This window comes from Acromyrmex echinatior, chromosome 1 (assembly GCF_024713525.1).
Source record: "Acromyrmex echinatior isolate Ae372 chromosome 1, ASM2471352v2, whole genome shotgun sequence".
Taxonomy (NCBI): domain Eukaryota; kingdom Metazoa; phylum Arthropoda; class Insecta; order Hymenoptera; family Formicidae; genus Acromyrmex; species Acromyrmex echinatior.
In genome coordinates, this window is record NC_141852.1 from 27,517,307 (window position 1) to 27,542,856 (window position 25,550).

The 25,550-nt window shown below is 33.3% G+C and overlaps 6 protein-coding genes and 1 long non-coding RNA gene across 13 annotated transcripts; 4 read left to right on the plus strand and 3 right to left on the minus strand.

Annotated features, from left to right (window-relative positions):
- Window positions 1–2,992: 2,992 nt before the first annotated feature.
- LOC105148195 (solute carrier family 71 member 1) lies at window positions 2,993–11,810 on the plus strand. Of its 4 annotated transcripts, none has more exons than XM_011059765.2 (7): window positions 2,993–3,436; window positions 6,956–7,357; window positions 7,499–7,720; window positions 8,381–8,664; window positions 8,790–9,099; window positions 9,318–9,474; window positions 9,716–11,810. In XM_011059765.2, the coding sequence occupies exons 1-7, from the start codon at window positions 3,311–3,313 to the stop codon at window positions 9,820–9,822; spliced, it is 1,608 nt and encodes a 535-aa protein (XP_011058067.1). In that variant the 5' UTR covers window positions 2,993–3,310; the 3' UTR covers window positions 9,823–11,810. The 4 variants fall into 4 exon arrangements, with proteins under 4 accessions (XP_011058067.1, XP_011058066.1, XP_011058069.1 ...); XM_011059764.2 differs by lacking the exon at window positions 2,993–3,436 and adding an exon at window positions 5,114–6,761; XM_011059767.2 differs by lacking the exon at window positions 2,993–3,436 and adding an exon at window positions 5,114–6,761 and having other exon boundaries at window positions 9,318–9,453.
- Window positions 11,811–11,987: 177 nt separating this feature from the next.
- Window positions 11,988–13,874, minus strand: LOC105148188 (putative methyltransferase-like protein 25). The gene is made up of 4 exons (XM_011059751.2): window positions 13,293–13,874; window positions 12,873–13,224; window positions 12,478–12,575; window positions 11,988–12,411 (listed from the first exon to the last, which is right to left on the minus strand). The coding sequence occupies exons 1-4, from the start codon at window positions 13,872–13,874 to the stop codon at window positions 12,178–12,180; spliced, it is 1,266 nt and encodes a 421-aa protein (XP_011058053.2). The 3' UTR covers window positions 11,988–12,177.
- Window positions 13,647–18,146, minus strand: LOC105148190 (uncharacterized). Of its 3 annotated transcripts, none has more exons than XM_011059754.2 (2): window positions 18,075–18,146; window positions 13,647–14,286 (listed from the first exon to the last, which is right to left on the minus strand). In XM_011059754.2, exons 1-2 carry the CDS (start codon window positions 18,078–18,080, stop codon window positions 13,882–13,884), a joined length of 411 nt encoding a protein of 136 aa, XP_011058056.1. In that variant the 5' UTR covers window positions 18,081–18,146; the 3' UTR covers window positions 13,647–13,881. The 3 variants fall into 3 exon arrangements, with proteins under 3 accessions (XP_011058056.1, XP_011058054.1, XP_087269709.1); XM_011059752.2 differs by lacking the exon at window positions 18,075–18,146 and adding an exon at window positions 14,792–14,930 and having other exon boundaries at window positions 13,647–14,306; XM_087413583.1 differs by lacking the exon at window positions 18,075–18,146 and adding an exon at window positions 14,436–14,553 and having other exon boundaries at window positions 13,647–14,306.
- On the plus strand, window positions 14,892–16,650 carry TBC1d7 (TBC1 domain family member 7). Its single transcript, XM_011059755.2, has 5 exons — window positions 14,892–15,031; window positions 15,147–15,496; window positions 15,718–16,002; window positions 16,122–16,251; window positions 16,325–16,650. The coding sequence occupies exons 1-5, from the start codon at window positions 14,990–14,992 to the stop codon at window positions 16,427–16,429; spliced, it is 912 nt and encodes a 303-aa protein (XP_011058057.1). The 5' UTR covers window positions 14,892–14,989; the 3' UTR covers window positions 16,430–16,650.
- On the plus strand, window positions 17,019–21,859 carry LOC147911120 (ornithine aminotransferase, mitochondrial-like). Of its 2 annotated transcripts, none has more exons than XM_011059758.2 (5): window positions 17,019–17,268; window positions 18,590–18,762; window positions 19,006–19,310; window positions 20,749–21,079; window positions 21,169–21,859. In XM_011059758.2, the coding sequence occupies exons 2-5, from the start codon at window positions 18,682–18,684 to the stop codon at window positions 21,757–21,759; spliced, it is 1,308 nt and encodes a 435-aa protein (XP_011058060.1). In that variant the 5' UTR covers window positions 17,019–17,268; window positions 18,590–18,681; the 3' UTR covers window positions 21,760–21,859. The 2 variants fall into 2 exon arrangements, with proteins under 2 accessions (XP_011058060.1, XP_011058059.1); XM_011059757.2 differs by lacking the exon at window positions 17,019–17,268 and adding an exon at window positions 18,195–18,216.
- Window positions 21,860–23,071: 1,212 nt separating this feature from the next.
- On the plus strand, window positions 23,072–25,529 carry LOC105148192 (Ornithine aminotransferase precursor). Its single transcript, XM_011059759.2, has 6 exons — window positions 23,072–23,196; window positions 23,272–23,664; window positions 23,799–24,103; window positions 24,297–24,497; window positions 24,748–24,973; window positions 25,308–25,529. The coding sequence occupies exons 2-6, from the start codon at window positions 23,286–23,288 to the stop codon at window positions 25,472–25,474; spliced, it is 1,278 nt and encodes a 425-aa protein (XP_011058061.1). The 5' UTR covers window positions 23,072–23,196; window positions 23,272–23,285; the 3' UTR covers window positions 25,475–25,529.
- LOC147911121 (uncharacterized) lies at window positions 23,696–25,446 on the minus strand. Its single transcript, XR_015547499.1, has 2 exons — window positions 25,306–25,446; window positions 23,696–24,957 (listed from the first exon to the last, which is right to left on the minus strand). It is a non-coding gene; the product is annotated as an uncharacterized LOC147911121 (long non-coding RNA).
- Window positions 25,530–25,550: the final 21 nt, after the last annotated feature.

Genomic DNA, 25,550 nt, shown 5'->3' on the forward strand with positions numbered 1-25,550 from the left:
TAAAAGTCTATTGTAGATCCGGACTTATAAAGGCTTAAACACAATAGGTACAAGTAATAAGCAACAAGGAATAACAAGCTGTCCAATCAGAATTCTCAGATATAATATCGAACTTACACACGAAAGCTCTGATTGGACGGCTCGTTATTCACTGTTGCCTATTGCCTGTGTCTATTGTGTTTAAGCTAATACCCGTATTCATAGTCTTTCCTTGAGGAATGAGGATTTCTTGTTTCTCATTTCACGTTTCATAAACTTTCTTTGACCAAAGAAGAAACCTTATTAGTTTCCTTTTCTCAAGGGAATTTCCTTGAGAAGGAAGTTTTCATAACGAAATAACCCTCCAAATTTATTTTGTTACATCGGTCTTTTTACTTTTGATTTTAATTTAAATCTGTTGCGTCGAAATATTACTATTGCGTTGATTATTTTCGATTAGCTTTTTTCAGAAATAAACTATGCCAAAAGCATTGCATTTTCTCCTTTGTATAATAAGCATTAAGGCGAATTCGACTGGAAGCACTGATGCATATTAAAGCCATTGAACTTTAATTTTAGTATAAAAATAAAATGCAAATATCTTGAAATATATGTATTATGAATATGTATTATGAAATACATATTTTACCTAATAGTGCAATAAAATGTATTGAGTATTTCACGATTTTTATATTTATTTATAAACATACAATATATTTCCGGCTTAAATCGGCAAATCTAATAGCGTTTTCGACTCGACCGAAACAGTGCACTAACCTAGATTGAAGTAATGATGAGTGCTTTCCATCTACGACACAGCGGTCACCTCATCCTTGTTTAACATTGGCGAACAACAAGGATGTAACGATTTGCCGTGTCACGCCGTCACTTCTGTCTCTTGTTGGATAATAATTTTATGCGTAGATACAATTTTTTACATTAAAATGATCTAGATGACTTATGTACTTCTTATTTCGTACTTTATGTGTAAAATGGAAATACTCTAAAGCGCCAACCGAAAATTAGCAACCATAACAGAGTGTTCGGCTATGCTGTGTCTAATCGTGCCGTGGCATGTCGTTATTGGAAAGCACCGCGTCCGACACTGTGTCGATGTTTGTGTCTAAACCCAATGTTTCGTGCTCTTCTATTGGTAGAGCGTGTAACGTCAACCAATTGCGAAACATTTGCTAACCTAAGTTGATGTAAATCCGGTCGGGCCGAAAACGCTATGGATGCGAGCTAACAGATGACGAGTTCGATTATGTGATCTTCGAGCAATCCGAATGCCAAGAATTAAGGATTGAACACAATAGGCACAGGCAACAGGGAATAACATGCCGTCCAATCAGAACTCTGGTATGTAAGTTCAATATTACATTCCGTACATGTATTTAAGCCTTTAATTTCGAACAACATAGAGCTGTAAACTGTCCTTTAAAGTTAGAGCTGTCCTTTAAAGTTAGATTATAAAATGAAATTGTTTATTTTTATGAAATAAATAAATATTCTAATTGAAAATATCTTTCACTTTACTAAAAATTGATAATAATATTATATACTAAAAATAGATCGTTACATATGAATGTAGCAGACTCATACATAAAGTGTGTTTTCTTAAAAGAAAATACTACATTTCAAATAAATTTCAGCAATTTAAAATTTATAAGTTGTATTACTTGATTTATATTCGTTAGACTCTTTAATATATTAATACAGTTTGATTTTATTTCATTCTGTATGTGCAACATAAGCTTTGATCTAAAAATGAACTAGCAAATTCTTTGTTTTCAAATACGTGATCTCAAATTCATAAAGAGCAAAAGAATTAAAAACTTCCTTTTCTCGTTAAACATTGTACATACATAATGTACTCTATCAATTTCTATTTGATAGCATTTGTTTCAGCATTTATAGACTCATTATAACAGTTTAAATACATTATTTGTAAAATAGAAGTATTGAAAAAAATAAATGTACATGTTAACGAATCAATTGGATACATTATCATAAATATACAGGTTATAAATTTAATTTAGACGCGAAAATCTGCATTACCTCTGTGAGCTCGGTCTTTGAATTCGGATTGATCGAGTAGCTCGATTGGATCTAAAAATGTTAATACCGAACGCAGATGAGATGACATGTAGCAGAAAGATGCGAGTTGCCGAATGATTTTCGAGGTAAAACAGCACAAACAGACACCTCCGATTTGTAATGCCAAACGCACTTAATCACAGAATCGTCCTCTGTTTGCAAATTTCGCAAGCATTTAGCGATATGTGAATCCACTTATACACGATTTGCTGCATGGGACATCACTCTTAAGGTGAAGTCCCATGAAACGTATTTGCTGCGTATCGCGTAATCGCGTAACCAATCAATAATCAATAAAACGCGAAACAACAACAGTGGATCGCTTCTGATTGGTTATACGATTGGTTAGGCTGGATTCACACTTTGATGGAAAAGCGGAAAGCGGAAAAGCGGAAGCCAATCGGAACTCGCGGAAACTACTGCGAGTTCCCCGTTTCCGCTTTCCGCTTTTCCGTCAAGGTGTGAACCCGGCCTACGGCTGGAGTCCCATGAGGTGTTTTTATTGTATTGTATATCGCATAAGGTCGGATTCACATCTTGATGGAAAAGCGGAATTCGCAGTAGTAGACAGTACATTTCGCTTGTCTGCTTTTGTCTTTCCGCGAGTTCTAATTGACTTCCGCTTTTCCGCTTTTCCGTTAAGGTATGAACCCAGTCTTACAATAAGGCCGCCGTCCCATGGAGCAGAAATTTACAGCGAATCAATCACAATCGCAGAAAAGAAACCAGAGTAATGATTGCAGAGTTGTGATTGATTGCGCTGTTCCGTTCCGTTATAAACTTCCGCTTCATGGGACGGCAGCCTAAGAACGGACTACGAACGGACTCACTTCTAATTATTTTTTTATATCACCAAGCTTTTCTCGAATACACTGAAAACAAAAATGACCAATGGAGTAAGCCGAACACTCGCACAACAGCGCGCGCTTGGAAATCCACCTGTCTATGCAAAACCGCTGGTTGATGGCGATATCGCTTGATTCGGTTTGATCGTCTCGCGACTCGCGATATCTCAGAATTGTTCGTGCCCGTTGACGATAGTCTGTGTGTTGGTTGCGGGCATGTGGATACGTTCGTTTGTTCTCGCCGTTTGCTCTACTGTTATGTAGATGCCACCATGAGAACGATCCGTGTTAGCTGAAAGTAATCTCGGAGTTACAACGGTTGAGAAACGGTGCGAGGACGGTATCGCGGGAAAATGACTTCTTTCGTGCCGTCGAGAGTCTAGGAATTCATGAAATTGAAGAAGCGAAAGAGTCTGTGCGCGCAGTGCGTGAATATGCCCGCCAAGGTCTCTAAGAAGGTCGTGGGCATGATCATACGAAGCCGAAAATCCATTATGAAGGATGGAGTCATCACGGTACCAATGATTTTCGTTAAATCTCACTCATTGACATCACTCACCATCATTATCTCACAATTCCCCCTCCCTCTCTTTCCTGTGGCGGCGCCCGACTCGACTCCCAAGTCCCGAGCCGCTGCTAAGTTGCTACCTAGCTATCTCACCCTCTCACTCCAACATTCGCAGCATACCTGTCTCATGTCTGTCTGTCTGTCTATCTATCTGTTTGCCTACACCGCTTTTATCTCGAGTTCCATTTTATCTTCACATAATGTCGCATAATTGGTACTAACGAGAACCTCTATTCTACATACACTATATACATGGAACACTTGTATCTTGTCCCTTGTATATTTCGCCGAAAATATATCCACGCGATTCCATATTACAAATAATTTCTGCAATATTTTATAAATTGCAATAAAATGGAGGTGTTTATATTCATGGGCTCTTAATTCTTGACACACTTTATATTTGCATACATGTAAATTATTTCTTAAACAAACATGACAAATGTATGTACACATATGTGTGTATTTAGCATTTTTCAATGTGTTTGAATATTATCAAAAATCGTTATCTTTATTATTCTCATACGTTTTATTTTATATTGTGTTCTTTTGTCTCGCGCAAGACTAAATGCGTCATAATTATTTAAAAAGTACTATTGTGTGACTTATTTACATAACCTATGTGACGTATTGTCAGCTGATTAGGCCATTTTATTTTATAAACACATTTGCTTGCAAAGGACATCTGATGTATGAAAGAAAAAATTGAAGGGACAAGAGGAAAGATAGTCCTATTATATGTCAACTGTGATTTAAAATTTGATTTATAATTTCTACATTTATCTTAATAGAAAGAGAGAAATTTTGTTTACCATTTTTGTTTTTACGATCAGTATTGTAAACAATTTATTTATTTACACGTTTTATAGTCAATATTCAACGAATCACTTAAACTTTTACTTAATATAAATTAAATTAGTTTCTTTCTTTCTCTCTCCTTTGCTTAGCCCGATGGAAAAAGGCAATTGATGAATTTTTTTCCTAGCCATTGTAACTATTGAATTGATTTTGCCGAAGATTATTTTGACTAAAAAAAAAATCAGGAGATAAAAATGAATATTATTCCACGACATACACGACGCTGTTTTTATCATATATTGTCAGCGTCACATATGTACACGCACACACACACACACAAACACACACACACACATATATATACATACATACATACATACACATATAATTTTTTACGTGCGTGTGTGCGACGCGTCACTACATGTACATATAGCGCATAAACAGGCAAATGTCGCGCGCATCGATCAATTATTCGACAATGCGTTCCCATATACGCCAACAATTGACTGTAATGGACCATAATCACGCGATGGTGATGTTGCCGCAGCGTATGCGAAATCTTTCTTTCGCGATGCCCAGCTAAAAGGAGCCTGGAATGAGCGAATCGCCAGCTGTTGAGGCCTGTCGTTAGGTTAGGACGAGTTCGGAGACTCCGGAGTTAGCTCGAAGAGATTATACGGTTGAATCGTCAAGCGGTGACGTTGGGGAGGGGATGAGGGACCAGTTGGAGCAGTTGCGATGCGGAGGTTTGATTCCCCGCGTGAACCGTCCCGCGCGACGTGAATGGACCGCGCGAGGGATTGACGGCGCGTCGAAGGGTCTCGGCTGGAAATATGTGATCGTCCGAGATCTCTCTCGTCGTAGTAGCCGTCGTACGCGAACGACCCGATCCGTAGTTTCCAAGAATAGAGATACGAGACAGAGGGTGACAAGGAGAGGGGGTGAGAGACTGAGGGAAAGAGACGAAAGGGAGGAAAGAGAAGACTCCGTCCGCGGTGCAAAGCCGCTCCGGTCGCACGAGAAGACTCCCCCGGACCGGACGTCGATCGTCGCGCGCTGCCGACCTGCAGGGAGACCGTGGAGTGTGCCCCGTCGCCGACCTCGCGTCCCCGCGGATCTCTGTGACGTCACGCGCGTCGCGACCGTGCGCGCGATCGGATCAAGGCCGCGATTCGCGACTCCGCGAGTCGACCCCCCCGAACTCGGGGACTCGGGGAAGCCAGCGTCCCGACGATATCGTTCACCTCGTGCTCTCCGTTTATCATGAAGGTGAATCTCTGTCACAAGGAGAGGGTAGAAAGGAAAACGACATTTAGCAATGCGTGAAAAATACTACTCGATTTTTCCAAGCTTCACGTTGGGGCTGTAACTCCTTTACTTTTACTCTTCGGATCTCATATATTCTTGCCAAGAAATCTAATGACGCCACTGATCTGGCACTGTACAACTGTCTGGCGAGATAACGTTACAGGACTAATTATGTCATATGACTCGATAATCACGGAATTATTTTTAAGAAATATATAATAAAATACGCGCATTGAGAGTGAATGGATTTTAAGAGGATGCTGTGGAAGATTGCGCTAACTTGAGTCTTGCACTGCCATAATAAAGTTCAAAACGTTGACAACCGATTGTCAGAAAGATTGATTATGTCACGTTCTCGTAAATATAATTGCAAACGAGGAAGCGCAGAGTGACAGCAGAGTGACTTATTGTATCTCACGATTGAATAATATTTCTTACTTAAACCTCAACAAATCGGAGTGTATGTATATAAGGAGGCGTGTAAATAATATTTGCAAAAATAATAGTAAATAGATGTAAAAGCCGACAGTTTCATTGAAACGATATAAATCGTTAATCAAAGTTTTGTATTATCGATAATAGACATGAGAAACAAATATATAGTGAAGACAGATGTACTGCTTCATTGTAACAATCTCATTTATAATGCAAATATAACGTCGGCAAATCAAACGGTCATGACAATATGACTGAAGAGACTATTTACAAAATAATTAGGATAAGATGTAGTGGAATGCATACACAATACACGCATTTCAGTCATGGTGCAATATCTCATCTATTTTAGATGTTACATTATAAAAGCTATGAAAAAACATGCGGACTTGACGATTCAAGCAAACGAGCTACAAATAATATTGAATCACAAATTAAAATTTAATACAGAACTGTGGAAACAGTCCGCTATTATGACATTAAGAGAAGATTATCTATCTTTTTATCGCATAATTGTAAGCGGAATGACGACAAAAGTATCGATTAAAACGTGAGAATATGAGAGGAAATATATATAGCGACATTTTTTAGGGGTCATGCCCCCTGGGGCAAGCAGTGGAACAGAGGGCTTGGGCCCGACCTGTTCTGAAATACATAACAATCAAGATCATGCCACAGCCAAACTCACACCTCCCCCTACATTCGTTCAACAATGCTACAGACACCTCAAGGTCAGCTGCTAAAATATCACAAGTCTGTCACTTGTGGTATATGCAGAAGACTATATCTAGTTATCGAAATTTATTTTCCATGCTGCAATTTGTACACTTTTACATTAAAAAAATTATTCTGTAATTTACATGCTTAATGTATTAAAGATTATCTTGTAATATGTTGTTATATCTTTTTATTTTTTTTTTTTCAGAGTTCTGGTGTTGGCGAAGCGAGCGTCTATCATGCATTGGTTGTAATATTTCTGGAATTCTTCGCATGGGGGCTATTAACCATGCCTATTATTAGGGTACTGAATGAAACATTTCCGGATCATACGTTCCTGATGAATGGCTTGATAATAGGAATCAAAGGAATCTTGTCTTTTCTTTCTGCGCCACTGATTGGTGCTCTCTCTGACGTATGGGGTCGAAAATTTTTTTTACTTATCACAGTGGCCTTCACATGCGCACCAATTCCCCTAATGAGCATTAATACATGGTGGTTTTTTGCTATGATTTCTATCAGTGGCGTATTCGCTTGCACATTCTCAGTGGTGTTTGCATACGTTGCGGATGTAACAGAAGAAAATCAAAGATCACTAGCGTATGGTTTGGTACGTGTATATCATTTTTGTGACTAGAATGACAATATTTGCATTTTGAGGACTAAATTTTATTTTATAATAAAAATAATTTGAGATAATTACTGGTTATCTAACTTTTATTAAATAAATTTTATTTTGTTTATCCCTCAGGTGTCAGCAACTTTTGCTGCAAGTATGGTGATAAGTCCAGCTTTAGGTGCTTATATTATGAAGACTTATGGAGAAAATCTTGCCGTAGCATTAGCAACTGCTATCGCAGTCTTGGATGTGTTTTTCATATTAGTGGCTGTACCTGAAAGTTTGCCTGAAAAAACACGTCCACCAGCACCTATATCATGGGAGCAAGCTGATCCATTTGCTGCTCTTGGAAAGGTAAAGTATATGTATCTATCTATAAGTGAGTTTAGAGCGTTTTTCTACGTTGTCTGATCCGATGCCTAACTTCCACCCTTTTCAATCTCCGCAGTCCTCCGGTGTTGACATTCTTTCACTCATTGATTTATGTATTGATTTTTGCCACTCCAGTCTGTCTTCCTCTCTTTCTTGTTCTCAACTTCCTTATTCTCTTGTATCTTCCATTCATTGTACATGACCATACCATATCAGTTGTTTACTTTCGATCTCCTGGGAAATGGTGCTATCTATTCCCTTACCATCTCATTCGTTATCCTGTCTCTTCTTGAAATGCGCATGGATCTTCTCATCGCACCCATTTCCATGGTCTCCACTTTTTTCTTATATTTGTCGGTAATTCTCCAAGTTTCTGCATCGTACAGTAACGTATTTTAAAGTACATGTATATATATATATATATATATATATATATATATATATTAGGTGTTGGAATTAATTCGTAGCGTTTTACAAGTGATGGGAAGTACTTTCATTAATGTATTTTTTAATGCTCATGTGAAATAAATAACATTCTTTCATTAAAAACGCTACGAATTAATTCCAACACCTAATATATATATGTATATAGTATAAAAAAGAAATCTATAAATATATAGTTATTTTAAATTTACTTTCCAGGTTGGAAAAGATCATACTATTTTAATGCTGTGTGTTACTGTGTTCCTGAGTTACCTCCCTGAAGCAGGACAATATAGTTGTATATTTGTTTACTTAAAATTGGCTATGGGTTTTTCTAATCTCATGGTAGCAATATTTATCGCCGTGGTGGGCATCTTGAGTGTGGGAGCGCAGATTGTATTAGGACCCTTAATGAGAACACTCGGCAGCAAACATACTATAATGCTCGGTCTGTTATTTGAAATGTTACAGCTCATGTGGTATGGATTCGGCTCACAAACATGGTAAATCACTTCTTCATTTGCAATATTACTCTATTAATTATGCATTAAAATTTCAATAATAATTAAAATTAAGTAAGACGATGAAAATAGCATGCCAAGTCTTATCAAGCGTTAATTATTTCAAGGATGATGTGGGCTGCTGGAGTACTTGCTTCTGTATCAAGCATTACGTACCCCGCGATTTCCGCATTCGTATCCATGCATTCTGATGCTGATAAACAAGGGTTAGTGCAAGGTATGGTAACTGGGATGCGTGGTCTCTGCAATGGACTTGGACCTGCTATGTTCGGTGTCATATTCTACCTTTTTCATGTTGATCTTAACGACGACACACCAAATCTCCCTTTGAAACCGTCGTTTGTAGACGAAAACAACAGAACGGGAACTAGTACACATCTTGACATAATGCCTCAGGTACATACATTATATCTGCAGGTAAGCATAGTAGCATAGTAGCAGTTTATTTTTGTTAGCCTATCTGTTCAGTAAGTTTTATACGTACAGCATTAAAGTTATTTATTGAAAAATAATAGCTTTAATATTGAAAAAAGAATCAATATATTTATGTATATATAAATATGTAGACAAAATATTTTGTTATATATGTTGATCTTAAATAAAAAAATCAAATGTTTGTTAAATTGTATTTCCAGCTTGTACCAGGGCCGCCGTTCGTATTTGGTGCGTTACTTGTGATCTGCGCGCTACTAGTAGCCGCATTTATTCCTGAATCAAATACAATGTCAACAGGATCGTTGCATCACCCATCCACTTCCCGGAGGCCCTCCGGTAAATACGCATATCAGAAATGTACGTTACAGGTTGTCAAATATGCTAAAATGCCAAATATGTTTATGGTGATGGGATTCATCGAAAATTGTTTTAATTATAATCTCTATGGACTTGTTGAATGAACAATATGAGCATAATGAGATTTATGCGAAAAAATTTTACTTACAAAAGTCGTGAGATACATGCAACAAGTTTTACAAATACCATGTTTTATTTATTATGTTGAACAATGTAAGACTCAAAGTGCTTATTATTTTAGGTTTGTCCTTGGACGTTCAATATGAGGCAGACCGAGTAGGAAGTGGAAGAGGAAAGATCGGTCCGCTATCACCACTAGTCGACAATTGTAACTCTGCCGCGCTATAATGTCTATTGAAAAATGTAAGACAAGCCATATAGTACACGACGAGAATACTTTAGCCAAGCGGTAAAACTTCCCTTAATCAGAGGTGAAGAGGTCGTTATTATGAAATGCACCTGATTCGATCAGGCGACTGTAATAGAGTTGTCTATATTGTATTATACTATTTGTTTAAGACAGTAACTAAGCTTGATTTTAGGACTTATCGATGGAACTTAATGTTTAGGTTGTGACAAACAATTTGCACAAGCAGTGCTTGTGCGATAATACCGTGGGTTGATCTCAGAGTCGAGTATAATCGTACTACAAGCGTGTTATGTTGCAAAAAACGTAACATTAAATTCTTCCTTTTCAAGATTCTTGCGCCGACTATTCAATCAGATGTAACAATTTTATGCGAAGTAAAATCAATGACTCTTTACGCAGCTCGCCAACGGCACAAAATGATACATCAATGAAAACTGAAAACCTGTATTTTATTAATTATCTTATGAATATTTGATCCTTTACTTTGATGTCGTATCCTTTTCTTTTGTTACTAATTTATATTATCACATTTTATATCAAGTGCTAATGTAAATTGTGCAACATATTTTTGCATCTCCGTACATTCGTAGCACTAGAAATAGCTTTTACACATTCCTTGTAAGCATAATTTTTGTATACAAAAGCAGCATTAATTGACAATTGAAAAGGATGCAAATTCTTTAAATCGTATTTTCCTTTTGTACAGGTATGATATAGTAATTATTACTTATCATTCTTGTATGTCATAATTTATCTAATATTTATAGATCATGCGACTTGTTTCTTTGTGCACAAACTATTTATTTTAATTCATAGAAACTATAAATATAACGAGAAAGGCCTCAATGCTAGGAACAAGTTATACAAAGTGATAGTTTGTCATTTAAAGACAATGGTAGACATTAACACTATGAGTAAAATGAAATATTAAATTATTAATTGAGAATCAATAGTTCTCTTAAATTATGTGTGTTATAATCGGAATCACATTGATGTTAAAATGAGAAAAAAACGTTTTATAATAGAATAGAATCTTGTATATATATTTTGCTTCTATTTTACAAAAATATCAAAACTTTTAGGAGAAATATGTTTTAATACACTAGTATTCATTTATATACATGTAAAATTTTGATTGTTTTTTTGATGCGATTTATCTTTAATTTGTGTTATTATTAGTATGTTTATGTAAAATATCAATATTTTTGTGTTTACACAAACAATACAACAATTTTAAACTAACTTGTAGGAAACGAGAAGTATTTTTTTTTTAGTACTGAATTGAATCTTAAAGTCATTATGCTCTTAAATTCGATTAGTCTCGATAAAAGCCAAAGAGTGATTAATGACAAATGCAAAATATAGTCGAAAAATAATAACAATAATGTGCAACGCGCCCTTAATCACAAATTAATTTCATAAATTTTGATATTTGCACACGTTTGTGATTATCTTTCGGGAAAAAAATTCGAAGCTACATCAATTATTTGATGGATATTTATTAATACTGAATCGTTTTATAAATAAAAGTAATAAATATGTATTTTATACATATTTAATATTAACTCCTTTTTTATATAAGGCTGCTTAAAACAAAACAAGATATTAAAGGTTTCAGTCGATATGGCTTATAATCTTTGTCGAATATATTGAAATTGCGTTTTCTAGAACATAGCTGTATTACAGTAAAGTATTACAGAACGAAGTAGAAATCGTGAGCAGGTGTATACAGTGCAATTACGGTTCTATAGTTTCTGTTTGTATTTCCTTACTTACGAACTCGCTCTCGTACACTGAAGTAAATATATGCAATTGTATTATAAATATACAAAACAAGCAGGAATATTATAATATTAAGAATAAAACATAGAATAAGTCTTGACTCGATCACGAGTTAAGTAATTGTATATGTATAATGTACGATGAATGCATTAATAAAAAGTAATTATTTTTAAGATAAATAAAAGTATCACTTGTGTAAATTTCATATTTATGCGATATAAAATATTAAACTATATATGTATATATACATATATATATATATATATATATACACACTCAGTTGAAATATTAAATTAAAAATATTTGAGACGTTCCACATTCAAATAATGAGTCAATCGTGAATTTAAATATTGACAAATAATTTAATGAAAAAATTTTTATTAAAATCGCATTATTTTATATACAACAATAAGTAATTATTTAAACATTTCATATTTGTATTAAAAATGTGACGAGCACCTTCTATAATAAATTGGCATACCGTTTTATAATCAGATTAATATTTTTTTTCTGTCTTCATAACATCTTTAATATCTTTATATTTATTGTACTTATTTCGTTGCAATTATTCCATAACATCTAGGAGAGAGTGTTGGATCAAACAAACGTATTACAGCAACCTTGGAACACTTGATATTATTTTGTAAAAATATTATTCTATCCAACATGATTGCCGCTTCCACTACCGAGCTCATATATATTCTTAACATTTGAAACAAACGCAACCTTGATTCGAAATGCATGTGATTCTGATATATTTCTTGCAATACATATGCGGGTGGTATCTAAAATCATATATTTTATAAAATTTCTGTATGATATATCAGAACAAATGAAAAATTAACACGTACCTGATTCTTATCCACTCCGATTTTGGATAGTGCGTACTTTGCGTAGTCCGCGAAATTATTCAGTGGTCCACTACGTCCTACTTTAGCATTGTAATATCCTATTAACAATATTATATAAATATCAATCGATATGTTGATACAGAATAAATGAATATCAAGATTTTCGATCATTGAAGGAAAACTTGTGCCTAAATTGTACATTATATATATACATTTGCTTTTTTTACTTTAAAGTGATTACTATTCAGTCTTGAAACATAATATTATGGTAAAGCCAAAATGAAATATCAGGGATATAATATCGCGTTATTAAATTTAGGACATAAGAGCTTATCCAATGATCGAAAATATCAATATACTTAATTACATTTATGTTTCACTATATTTATACTGACCCATTGAATGTAGAATAATTTGCAATACAGCTCTATAAAATAACGAAGGAGAAAGATGCTTATTATATCTACTTCTTTCAATAGATTGTTGAGCTAACATTCTGGCATTTTTACTGAAATTCCAACGTCCGCTTAATGTTTCATTCGCTAAATGATAACAGCATGGAACAACAAGAAGTAAATTAATGTCCTTCGCATGTAGGAAAGCTTTAATTACAGAATGCACAAGCATTCCACAAGTGTGCAATCCTGTCAAAATAAGATTTCCGTTTACACTCCAATCAGGGTAATACGTATTCACCACTTTGTTGTAATTAGTCGTGTCGTCTAACTCTTGAACTATATATCGAATCTGAAAATAACAATTTTTTATAATGTTATGATAAATAATAATATAATATAAAGTCAAATTTTTTTTACCTTCGTTAACGTTCGTTTCCTTTTCTGAATCTTTTCCTGACGATTTATTGCACCCTTGTGACAAACTTGCGACGAATCAATTGCTAATACAGGAATGTTAAAATGTTCTGATAAATATGTCGACAAATACGCCTTTCCAGCTCCGGCGTCTATTACTAAACTGCGAGTGGAAAGTGCTATCTCGGCAATAACTTTTCCAAGCATTTCTATTTCATGTGACTTCTTTGTATTCATGAGCTCAGACTTTGGATAAACAAATTTGTTTTCAATCAAACGTTCCGTGGAAGATTGCGGTAATAGCTTTGGCAAATCATTCACGCATATAACAGCTGGACATGACTCTAAAGAAAGCGATTTTGTTAATTGTATGAAATTACTCAATTCTGAATCTATATTATTTTCTGCCCAGATAACGTCATCGTTCATATCAATATTTTCAAGTTCTGATCTTAATTTTTCTGGTAAGCACTTGTCCCATAATCCCTCGGTAATAAAATCAACTAGATGACAATCTATCAATTCTTGATAGATATTAATAAAATCCAACGCTTTCTCAAAGTGCTGGTTATATTCTGTCATCATTGTTATATTAAAATTCAAGTTTATCTGTTTCTGGATATAGCGGACTAATTTTTGCTAACGAACAGAATTTGGCATATTTGAACTTAATATCTTCCACAGCCTGCAGAATATTCAGATTGTCATCCTGGTGATTGGGAAGAGTGCTGCGAATATCTTCCAAGAGCTTCTTGGCTATTGTCATCGCTTTTTCGCATTTAGCGATATCATTATTTTGTAAATAGTGTTCCAATACTCCGCTGTAATATCCTAATCGTGCAGCAATTATGCTGGCTCTATGATATCCGAGGTGATATCCTTTTAGCAGCTGTTCCCTGCCACTCTCATAGCCTTTCTCATAGCCTGATTTTTGTGCGATTTCTTCCGCGAACAATAAATCTTCAAAGACTTCATTTACATCCAGATCTTTTTTTTCCTGGGACATAATTATATTAACTAAAAAAAGATAATCATAAATTATACGCGTCATTATATCTCATCACACAAGGAAATATCTTTATTAATCCACTCTACTTATTCTATTTAATTTAACAAATTATAAAACATTGTACTTATTCCATTTACTTTTTAGCTAATTGTTATAATACAAAAAAAATTAATAAAAGAAAACTATTGTAAGAAAAAAGAAGCTTTTTGATCAAATTGTATAAAATGTGTATAAAAAGGATATTAATAAGTAACAAAATAAATCGTAATGCTTATTAAATAAATCAATGTCTATAGAATTGCGGATGCAGATATATATATGTATGTAGAACTATAATGCAGTTTATGCAGTGATACACGGGCGGGTCGACAATGAATAAGCAATTATATGTGTGTATTGTGTGTAAGAAGAAAACGTGAATCTTCTCAATCTCAGCGAACGCAATATGACGTAAATTTAAACTTTTTTCATGATAAAACTAACAAAAGCTTACACGAGCACAGTAATATATGCGGCAGAGTTTCTAGGTTATATGCATTACACAACATATGTGTGTATTGTTGTGTTACGTTTACATGACAGGCAGAACGTCAATATAGATGTTGCTGTGAAAGTTTGTTCCATCTGATTATCTCGTTTAATTTTAATTAAATTCTTTTCTATCTATTTCTACTTCGACGAGACTAGAAGGATGACGGATGAGCGAAATTTTCGTTCGCAGTATTATGAAAAGGTGACGCTCCAAAATCCACTTGCTCTTTAAATCGAAGCAACAATTTATATACTGTAGAAGAATTCTCTATCAGATTGTCATATGATTAAAATACATCATTGTTTTTAACTGACAGGTTGGTTTCCGCAGTGTCGAAGAAAAGAAATCTCTGGAGATATTATTAAAGGAGCGCCCGCTTGATAAGACAAAGCTAAAGCAGTTTTGTTTAAGATTCACTGTACCTGCTATGTATAGAAATTTCTTATGGAAGGTCTTACTCGACGTTATACCAGTTTATTCAGAGAGTCAGGGATTTATAATGGCTCAGCGCAAAGCGGAATTTCAGGATTTGCAGAGAGCACTGAGAGTCGCAAAGATTATAGACGACTTTACAAAACCTCATCTAATATTTTTAGCAATGTGGTTGTTACGCAAAAGAAGAGCAAAAGTTGATATGGCTGCTCAATTGGAATCGCCGCTATACAGGTTCACATTACAGTATTCAATATTAGGTATTTCAAACTTTTAAATTGAACATTTTCATTTTATAAATTCTAATTGAAATTTATTTTTGTCTAATTTGTCTCAAAAATGTTCTGTCTTGATTTTGAAGAATGCCTCAGCTGTATAAATTCATAGACTCATTTTGTACTTATTTTGTATGAGCTCAAAAAATATTATAATAGACTTTTATATCTCTATTCCAGAGCTATGAGCAAAATGGCCGAGACACTGTGGTATGTGATTGATGTTGAATCAGAAGAAGAGAAACTAGTGGATATGTATTGGATATTGTCAGGACTTTTTGTACAAGTTGAGAAGTTACAGAAAGAAGTAGGAAAATTGCAAGACTGTACATATGCATTGTTGGAGAAAGAAGACGTAGAATTATACAAGCATCTTGTTAAAATTGATGCACTTTATAATCTTCCATATGATATTTGGTTTTATTCGTGTTTTGCTGGCATAATATGCAATGGATCTATTGCTAAGTATGTACGTTTATGTTATCATAAATACTGAAATTGCATTGTAATTTTATTAATTAACTTTGATACTGATAAGAACATATCTTTTTAGGATTATAAGAATACTTAATTATTTGTTGTAGGATATGGGATAAAATAACAGTTGGTGCATATCGAATTTTAATATTCGTTGCTGTCGTTACGTTAACTACTTTGAGGCGACTATTACTGAGATGCGAAAGCATAGATCATGTATTAGATACTATCAATAATGTAAGACTACTAATTAAATTATAATGCAATAATGTGATGGACATATCTTTCAGATTTTTACATTTTGTTTTAGATAACAGAAGAAGCATCAGAAGTGATAGTCAATAAAGCAATTGAATCAATACAACAAAGTGGAACAACTCAACAAGTTGACATGTATTTCACAAAGCACAATTAATGTTTTATACATAAAAACATTGTATATTGTGCGATAAATGTTATTATCGATAAAATTAAATTTGTCCCTAGTTTTCTCAAACTTGCCTCACATTTAAATGCTATACAAAACAGAAGCTGATTTTTATCATCACAAATATATTTCATAACATTAATATTTGGATATTATCTCTGTAAAATTGGTTCTGAAACTATAATAAATTAAGTTTTCAATTTAAAAAATGTATCTTTTTCGTTTGTAGTTCTAACTCTTGAAAAATATAATATTTGGAAATGTTCTTAAAAAAAAAAATGATAATAACTCATAACAACAATAATTGATTTTGAATCACGCTTTAAATAAAAAAAATCGTTAATAAGCGTGATTCAAAATCAATTGTAAATTATAAAAATTATCCATCTTTTCTGCCTACGTAGATTCGTCAAGTTTTTTTATCGGACCGTTTAATTTCTCAGATATGACACTGTTATCAATAATATTAGGTGTTGGAATTAATTTGTAGCGTTTTTTAATGAAAGAATGTTATTTATTTCACATGAGCATTAAAAAATACATTAATGAAAGTACTTCCCATCACTTGTAAAACGCTACGAATTAATTCCAACACCTAATATAATACGTGCCACAATAACTGAGACAGTGAACAATTATGTATGTGTAGCGAGAGGCATGTGTTGACAATCTTCGACTCCGTTGTCCGATTGAGATAAATAAAATTTGAACTAGGCAGATTTAATTGTTTGCTAGTCTAACTGACTAATCGTCGAGATAAGTTCGCTTGTGATTGACTTGATTAGTGACTGCTGAGAATATACTGATTTAATTCATACACAATTTCTGTAAGAATTTATTATATTTATTATTTATAGTAGAATTTATTTTTCTAAGCTTTTGCTATTATTATTTTAATGATACAAATATTAATCAGAGATTTTTTTTAAAGAAAAACGATTTAATTAAAGTCTTTTATGAAAAAGTAGATATAAATAAATAGATTGATATATTAAAATTTAAAAGGTTTAATTGTAAAATGACGTGTAATTTACATAATGTATATAACACAATTACATAAATTAATTTTAATTCTTCGTTGTCACATCTTTGCAAAGTTTCATGGTTAAGTCAAATTAGCCAATTAGTGCAAATTGATGCAGCCATTCTAAACCTATCCATCTGATATGAATAAAAAATATAGAATATACTTTGAACATTATTATTGAATGTGTTTTATTGATGATAATATTTCGAAACAAGTAATAATACGTTTAAAAAAATCTTGAAGATGTACACGTAAAAAAAGTGAACTGTAACAAAAATTATAACGTTATTTTGTAACCTGAACATTTTTTTTTTCCGATAAGTGAAGAAAATATTTTCTCTTCAAATAACTGCCATACATGTATTGACGCATTTTTTAATATTAATCAACAGAAAAAGATATGATTACTAACAACAATTACTAATATACAATTTTGTACGCGAATTTCGAATAAATAACGAAATTAATAATTCAGATAAAACAGCTGTAGCACAAACTTTCACTTCATTATAACTGGTAAAACAGCAGCTGTTGCGAAGAGGTTGTATATATATTCAATTTAAAGTGAACTACTTAGCTCACGGTCCAAAAAGTTCTAATATTAACCTTCATTTACTGTATTGAGGTATGACATATTTAGAAACGTATGAAAATCGCGTAGTATCTGTAGAAACCGGGAAGTGAGGGGACTAGATATGGGAGGGGAAAAAAGTTGCTGTTCAATGTATCCTTTCCCCTACCTAACATCGTCAGTTTACATAAAGAAGCGATACTGATAGTGTTTTTTCAAAAAATCGTGCAATTTAAGATTCAGAACTTGTCGAGATAAATATACTTATACGGGAATCTATTGACATATTTTTTTATTGAAATATACATCTTCAACTATTCATTCTTTTAATTCTTTTATTTTTATCTCTATTTTAAATATGATTAGTAATTTTTTAAAATAAAAGTGTCTTTTGTGATTTTTTGAAAAATTCTCTTTCGTCTGTTGTTAAATTTTTTTTTTGCAATTTACAATTTTCGGCAACTCTACTTATATGGGGCTGTTCTTTAGATATTCCTCCAGAATAAAGATTTTACACAGTTACTTTAATCAGTGTATTTGAAAATTAAAGGCATTTGAACATCAACTGTATCCCTGCGTGGTAACGACGGAAGTGAAAATACGTGTAGTAAGTGAGAGTTTAATAAGGAAATAATTTACGCAATGAAATTCCCATTAATGAGAGTGGTACTACAAAATATCATCAAAAGATCATCAAAAACGTTATTATTGCCTCAGTCTCAGGTAATATAATTAATTAGTATTAACTTTGTGATGTTATCATAATTTTATCATAATATACATTATATTATAATATTATTTGTATACATAAATTAGATTGCTATATTAAATTATATGTTTTTAAAGCAATCTGTATTCAATTTATTTGTATATAATTACTTTCTTATTATTGAAATACTTGAAAAGGAATATTTAAAAATAATTTACATACTGTCAGAATTAACTTAAATGTTTCTTCTTTTTTAGCACATTCAATGCCACAGAACACTTACATCTCAACAAGTGTTTGATCGTGAATCTAAATATGGTGCTCACAATTATCACCCACTTCCTGTGGCTCTGTGCAAAGGTCAGGGTGTCTTTATGTGGGACATCGAGGGAAAACGATACTTTGATTTTCTAAGCGCTTATTCGGCAGTTAATCAAGGCCATTGTCATCCAAGAATCTACAAAGCGTTGATTGACCAGGCGAAGACTTTAACTCTGACATCCAGAGCATTTTATTCGGATCTCTTAGGTGAATTCGAAGAATATATTACGAAACTTTTCAGGTACAAAGTATTAATTCTTAAACTCATCGATAAGATAAACAATGACGTAACGAGATCTAAAATCTAAAGTATAAGAGAGACAAGTGAAAGTGAAAGATAAGTTTATATATACGGTGTGTTATTTCGAAAATCTAAATAATATAAATTATTTTGGAGTCTTGATAAATTAAAATTAACAACAAGACATTGAGAGTACGGCGCGATACTTGGGGCGCAATTTTGTTATTTTATATTAATTATTTTAATTTACCAAATTATAGTTTATTTGGATATTTTAGCCATATTTCAGTCATATTTCTACATATCTCAGCGATGATGTAGATAATAAAGAAGCTCGTCTTACGCTTAAACAGAGATCTCTGGTCAAGTATTCTCTCACTTTGCAGCATGAATTTGTTAAATTGTGAAATTGATTAAATTAATCTGACCTTCGATTGCCATAAGCGTAAGATCAGTTTATTCCAATACAATTAATAAAATCCGCAGTCATAATGTATGAAAAGCGGAAATTTGAAAAAATTAGAAATATAAAACTGGAACAAATCGTAACGTCAGAGAAACAGTTGTTTCATCAATCTCATGACAATTGAAGGCCAGATCAATTTAACCAATTTCGCAATTTAATGAATTCATTGCTGCGAAGTGATATATAGAATACTAGGCATCACCGTTTAAGCATAAGACGGGCTTCTTTATTATTTACATTTCTACATCACTTTTGGCCTAAAATGTGATTAAAATGTCCGAAAAAATTGTAATGTTTATTAAATTAATATAATTAAAATAATATAAGATGATTGTATACCAAGTATCGCACTGTATTTTCTCTTATAAGAGGCCTAAGTATATTATTAATAATTTAAAAAATCTAGTTAATTTAATATTCAACATATCAGAAGTTATACCAGAAAATTGGATCTTAAAAGCAGAAATAAAAAAATAAATTCGCAATAAGTTAATTTTTCGCAATAAGTTTATTACAGTTTTTTAAGATTAATTTGGGAAATTTGGGGGGATTATTAATATTTCAGATTGCACTTGAAAATCCGACAACCATATCGGGCACATAATTATAATTTCTGAAATTAATTCATTTATTATATATGAATATATATTATATATATGAATATATATAATAGTTCAACATCTCAACACTCAGACCGTTAGTGGCGCTTCGTATTTAAAATAATGTTACTTAACATAAACAGTCTTTCCAATCTTATTGTAAAAAAATAAATAATGATAATATAATAATATAATATAATAATAAATAACGATAATATTAAATAATAACTTATTTAATATTTTGTTCGTATCATAATTGATGAATCATTGATCTTTAATTGAAATCATATATCTTTAAACAAGAAAATAATTTCGTAATGCTTTTTATAGATGCTATCGAATTCATTCACATTAAAAAAAATCATTCCTTCAGCTATGACAAATGGTTGCCGATGAATACAGGCGTGGAAAGTGGCGAAACGGCATGCAAATTGGCACGCAAATGGGGATACTCATGCAAGGGTATACCGGAGAATCAGGCCAAAATAGTGTTTGCGGAAGGCAATTTCTGGGGAAGAACTATGAGCGCTGTTTCCTCGAGTACCGATCCTAACAGCTACAACGGTTTCGGACCGTTTATGCCGGGCTTCGAGATCATACCTTACGACGATTTACCGGCACTTGAACAAGCTCTCGTCGATCCAAACGTCTGCGCCTTCATGGTGGAACCTATCCAAGGTGAAGCTGGTGTTGTGGTTCCTAAGGTAAGCTTTTACGTGCGAAAATTTAAAAACAAATAAGCCATCTCCGAACCTTATCCTTAAAATTGTTATTGTCATTGTATTTCGAAAAGAATGGATATCTGAGAGGAATTCGAGAACTTTGCACAAAAAACAATGTCCTGTGGATTGCGGATGAAGTGCAAACCGGCTTGGCGAGAACGGGAAAGCGGATCGCAGTAGATCATGAAAACGTGAAGCCGGATATCCTGATGCTTGGTAAAGCATTATCCGGAGGATTTTATCCCGTTTCCGGTGTATTAGCGAATGATCCCATTATGCTCACAATCAAGCCTGGAGAACATGGGTCTACTTATGGTGGTAATCCTTTGGGATGCAAGATTGCTCTCGAAGCGCTTCGCGTCCTAGAAGAAGAGAAACTTGCCGAAAATGCAGAGAAAGTCGGTCACTTATTCAGAGACGAGCTTAACAAGCTGCCGAAGGAGATAGTTACTTTAGTGAGAGGAAAGGGCCTCTTGAACGCCATCGTCATCAATGAAAAGATCGACGCATTGGATATTTGCGTGAAGCTGAAGGAAAATGGGCTCTTAGCGAAACCTACGCATGGACACATCATTCGTTTAGCACCACCGTTAGTTATCACGGAGGAACAAATACACGAGTGTGCAGATATCATTTCTAAGACTATTCTCACGTATACATAACGAATTCTTTAATATTTATAATAATATGCTATTATATTATATCTTTCTAATAAAAATGCAAATGATAATTAAGTAATAAAAACAATTTGTTGATACTCTATACTTATATCATTTTCTTAATTCATCTAATATATTCTGTATAATTTTAAGGTCAATGTCTATTGTGACTTTTATCTCGACAATTCGTGCAACAAATATAATCTACATATCAAGACAGTTAATCCATATCAAAATAATTCATCATTTCCTTGATGAAAAAATTTCGCTAAAATTATTCCACATTTTGGAACATTTCAGCGAATTTAAAAATTTACTGAAATTTCACTGAAAGTAAATTTTTCAGCTAACATACCGAAAAATCGCTGAAATTGAACTGAAATTTCTCTGAAATTTTTCTGAAAATGAATTTTTCAGTAAAAAATCGCTGAAATTTTTCTGAAATGCTGAAATTTCTCTGAAGTGTTCCAAAACGTGGACTAATTTCAGCGAAATTTTTCCATTAGGATCAACAGGTCAATTTTATCAAGTGACATACTGTAAGAAGTTGAATCGGTCATAAGTGCATTGACGTATAAAGTATGGATATTTTTTGCAAAATAGTAGAACGCTGCAAATCAATGCAATTATTATCGCTTACGATTCTATTCTGTAAACAAAACCTGAATAAGCCACTTTATATCACATTATTATCTCACAAAAAAATATGTATTTAACGTTGTAAATGAGTTATTCCTTTTTGGGTTATTAATAGCTTTGTACGATAATATTCTCTACGCAAATAATGTATTCCTAATACAACAACGCGAGAGATAACATGTATTGAAAAACATATAAGTGTGCTTTGTAACTAATAAGTAATTTCTAAATAATAATTCGTAAGATTACGAATTATTTCGTATTCTAATTAATTTCGTATTATAATTACGTTTTATTTCAATTAATTGATTATATTGCAAAATTATTCAGATTAAACGTTTTAATAGATTTCAGCTTGTTTAAAGTAAAATTATTCTATCACTGTCAAATTTTTTTAATAAAATTTTAAAAAGTACCTAAAAATTACATTAAAAAATTTTAATTCAAATCAAATGCAACACAGTCATTATTTTTTGCTTCTTTTCAAAATTCTGTTAATATAAAAATTAAATTCAATCTTGCATGTGCATTGTATTGTTTATCGTGATTCGTTTACTTAGGCATGTTGGCGCCTTTACTTTGTATTTTTTATCAGATATGATTCCGTCTGTAAGAGTATTTATTATAAATCCCTCTGTCGCAATGTTTGTAATCAAGCATTTTAGTAAATAAGTAATCATATTCGTATCTTTTATCATATCTTCTTTCCTCTTGATATAAAAGCAAGATTGTTGGAATCGTCATCAGATGCCTATTTTATAACGTCTTGTAATCTTGCTCGTGTTAAAAAAAAAAGAGAAGGTTCGTAAATGCTTATGCGACAAAACATTTCAGCAATATCACAGCAGTATTACAACATTTTTAACTACATTGCAGGGTGAGGGAAAAATATGGCTATGCAATCTGTGCGACAGAGATTTTTTAACATCGTAAGGGAATTGGACAAGAGAAGATTCCTGAGTTCCCAGCAAGTGATCGACCGCGACAACAAGTACGGCGGTATACACTTCAAACCACTACCGGTTGTTCTTTCTCGTGGAGAAGGAGTCTACCTGTGGGATATCGATGGAAAACGCTACCTTGATTTCCTAGCAGGATTTTCAACTGTCAACCAAGGTCATTGTCATCCGCGTCTGGTGAAAGTAATGAGAGAGCAGGCTGGGAAGCTGTCGCATACGTCAAGAGCCTTCTATTCGGAACCTCAGGGTGAATTGGGAGAATATCTAACAAAACTCCTTGGATGGGATCGATTTTTACCTATGAACACAGGTGTGGAAAAAGAAAATATTTTCAAAAACAATTAATTTTGATACCTTAATAATTATTGGAAAAAGATTTTAAGATAAATACAAACTTTCTTTATTGTACAAGATAGAAGAGGAATAATTATTTTCTTATTGTAGGTGTTGAAGGAGGTGACACGGCCATAAAATTAGCCAGACGTTGGGGATACAGAATCAAAAAAGTGCCGAGTGGCAAGGCTATTATTGTATTCGCCAACGGAAACTTTTGGGGACGTTCATTGGCGGCCTTATCGGCTTCAACAGATCCAAATTGCTACACGGATTTTGGTCCTTATGTACCTCTTTTTGAGAAGGTGCCCTATAATGATCCGGTTGCTCTGGAACAAAAGTTTCAAGAGAATCCCAATATCTGCGCGTTCATGATGGAACCCATTCAAGGAGAAGCTGGCATCATTGTACCGACTGTAAGTTAATACGAAAATACATAGCATCGTAAATATTGTGCGAGCATTAAACATGTAAGCGCTTTTTTTTACTTTAGAATTTAGATTGCGCAAACATTCTTCCTTCCTGTTGATATTGAAGATATCAACAGGAAATTAGTGATATCATTATCTTTTACATCAACGATGTATATTTTTTTTACTTTCTGTTTAGGATGGTTATCTGAAACGTGTAAGAGAACTGTGTACAAAATATAATGTTCTCTGGATTGCCGATGAAGTGCAAAGTGGTCTTTGTAGAACTGGTACACGTTTAGCAATTGATCATGAAGGCTATAGACCGGATATTCTTATTTTAGGGAAAGCGCTCTCCGGCGGAATGTATCCGGTTTCCGGCGTCCTGGCAGATAATCAGGTATTCGAAAAAATTTCATTGCAATTATTAAAATAATTCAATATCAATTATATTTCATTTAATATACGCGACGTTATAAAATATAAAATATTTTAACAATTGTTATCATTTGTAAAAATTTCTTACGTTAAATTGTTGAAGTTTCGTAGACGATAACGGGATACCTATCGTTGCGTAGCTCGAAATAAATCGATTAATCACTTATTTGGTGCTATAAGGATTTTAATCCAGACTAATCGTTTCTTTCCAGATAATGCTCTGTCTGGAAACGGGTTCCCACGGAAGCACCTTTGGTGGAAGTCCGCTTGGAAACAGAGTCGCTTTGGAGGCAGTTAAAATTCTGGAGGAGGAGAATCTTGCGGAGAACGCGAAGAGACTCGGAAACATTCTGAAGAAAGAATTGGATAAACTGCCGAAAGACATCGTGACAGAATTTCGTGGACGCGGTCTTCTGGCCGGTCTAGTGATAAACAAAGGTATCAAAAGTCAGGAAAGAATTATTCATATCGCTGATAAATTGGCAAAGTAAAAATTCGTACTACATGATATGAATGAAGATAAAATATTTGTTGATGCAAACACGTAAAATTAAAATTATATTTCGTAAACTTTATCTCACCCATTTACTCATAATATAATTGTGCGCGACTGATAATAAAGAGATAAAAGGATTGTATATCGATAAACATTTAACATTTCTTTAAACATTTCTAAAAACATTTCTTAACTATTTCGTTATTAAGAAATATTGATATATTTAAGAAATATTGATTTTTATTCTGATATATACGGCGTGACTTTTACTTACAGAATTCGCCGAGGGTTGGGACATCTGTCTAAAGCTGAGAGACGCTGGGTTGTTATCGAGACCCGCACATGGTCAAATCATCAGAATATCACCCCCATTAACAATCACGGAAGAACAATTACGAGAAGGAATAAACATTCTTACTACGGTTCTCAAAAATTACAAATGAAGAATTTAAAATTTCACATCAAGATTGTATAATAAATATAATTTTTACGATAAAATGGATTACCTGTTATCGTATC

Coding starts and splice junctions, on each gene's coding strand:
- LOC105148195 (XM_011059764.2), top strand. CDS start 6,627: ATGCCCCCTGGGGCAAGCAGTGGAACAGAGGGCTTGGGCCCGACCTGT. Junction 9,100..9,317: donor TACATACATTATATCTGCAG/GTAAGCATAGTA, acceptor TTGTATTTCCAG/CTTGTACCAGGGCCGCCGTT. Junction 9,475..9,715: donor TAAATACGCATATCAGAAAT/GTACGTTACAGG, acceptor TTATTATTTTAG/GTTTGTCCTTGGACGTTCAA.
- LOC105148188 (XM_011059751.2), bottom strand. CDS start 13,874: ATGATGACAGAATATAACCAGCACTTTGAGAAAGCGTTGGATTTTATT. Junction 13,225..13,292: donor GGAAACGAACGTTAACGAAG/GTAAAAAAAATT, acceptor TGTTATTTTCAG/ATTCGATATATAGTTCAAGA. Junction 12,576..12,872: donor AATTATTCTACATTCAATGG/GTCAGTATAAAT, acceptor TATTGTTAATAG/GATATTACAATGCTAAAGTA.
- LOC105148190 (XM_011059752.2), bottom strand. CDS start 14,846: ATGTTGTGTAATGCATATAACCTAGAAACTCTGCCGCATATATTACTG. Junction 14,307..14,791: donor GCATATATTACTGTGCTCGT/GTAAGCTTTTGT, acceptor ATCTTTTTTTAG/TTAATATAATTATGTCCCAG.
- TBC1d7 (XM_011059755.2), top strand. CDS start 14,990: ATGACGGATGAGCGAAATTTTCGTTCGCAGTATTATGAAAAG. Junction 15,032..15,146: donor GTTCGCAGTATTATGAAAAG/GTGACGCTCCAA, acceptor TTTAACTGACAG/GTTGGTTTCCGCAGTGTCGA. Junction 16,252..16,324: donor TATTAGATACTATCAATAAT/GTAAGACTACTA, acceptor ATTTTGTTTTAG/ATAACAGAAGAAGCATCAGA.
- LOC147911120 (XM_011059758.2), top strand. CDS start 18,682: ATGAAATTCCCATTAATGAGAGTGGTACTACAAAATATCATCAAAAGA. Junction 18,763..19,005: donor TATTATTGCCTCAGTCTCAG/GTAATATAATTA, acceptor CTTCTTTTTTAG/CACATTCAATGCCACAGAAC. Junction 19,311..20,748: donor TATATTACGAAACTTTTCAG/GTACAAAGTATT, acceptor TCATTCCTTCAG/CTATGACAAATGGTTGCCGA.
- LOC105148192 (XM_011059759.2), top strand. CDS start 23,286: ATGGCTATGCAATCTGTGCGACAGAGATTTTTTAACATCGTAAGGGAA. Junction 23,665..23,798: donor ATTTTTACCTATGAACACAG/GTGTGGAAAAAG, acceptor TTCTTATTGTAG/GTGTTGAAGGAGGTGACACG. Junction 24,104..24,296: donor CTGGCATCATTGTACCGACT/GTAAGTTAATAC, acceptor CTTTCTGTTTAG/GATGGTTATCTGAAACGTGT.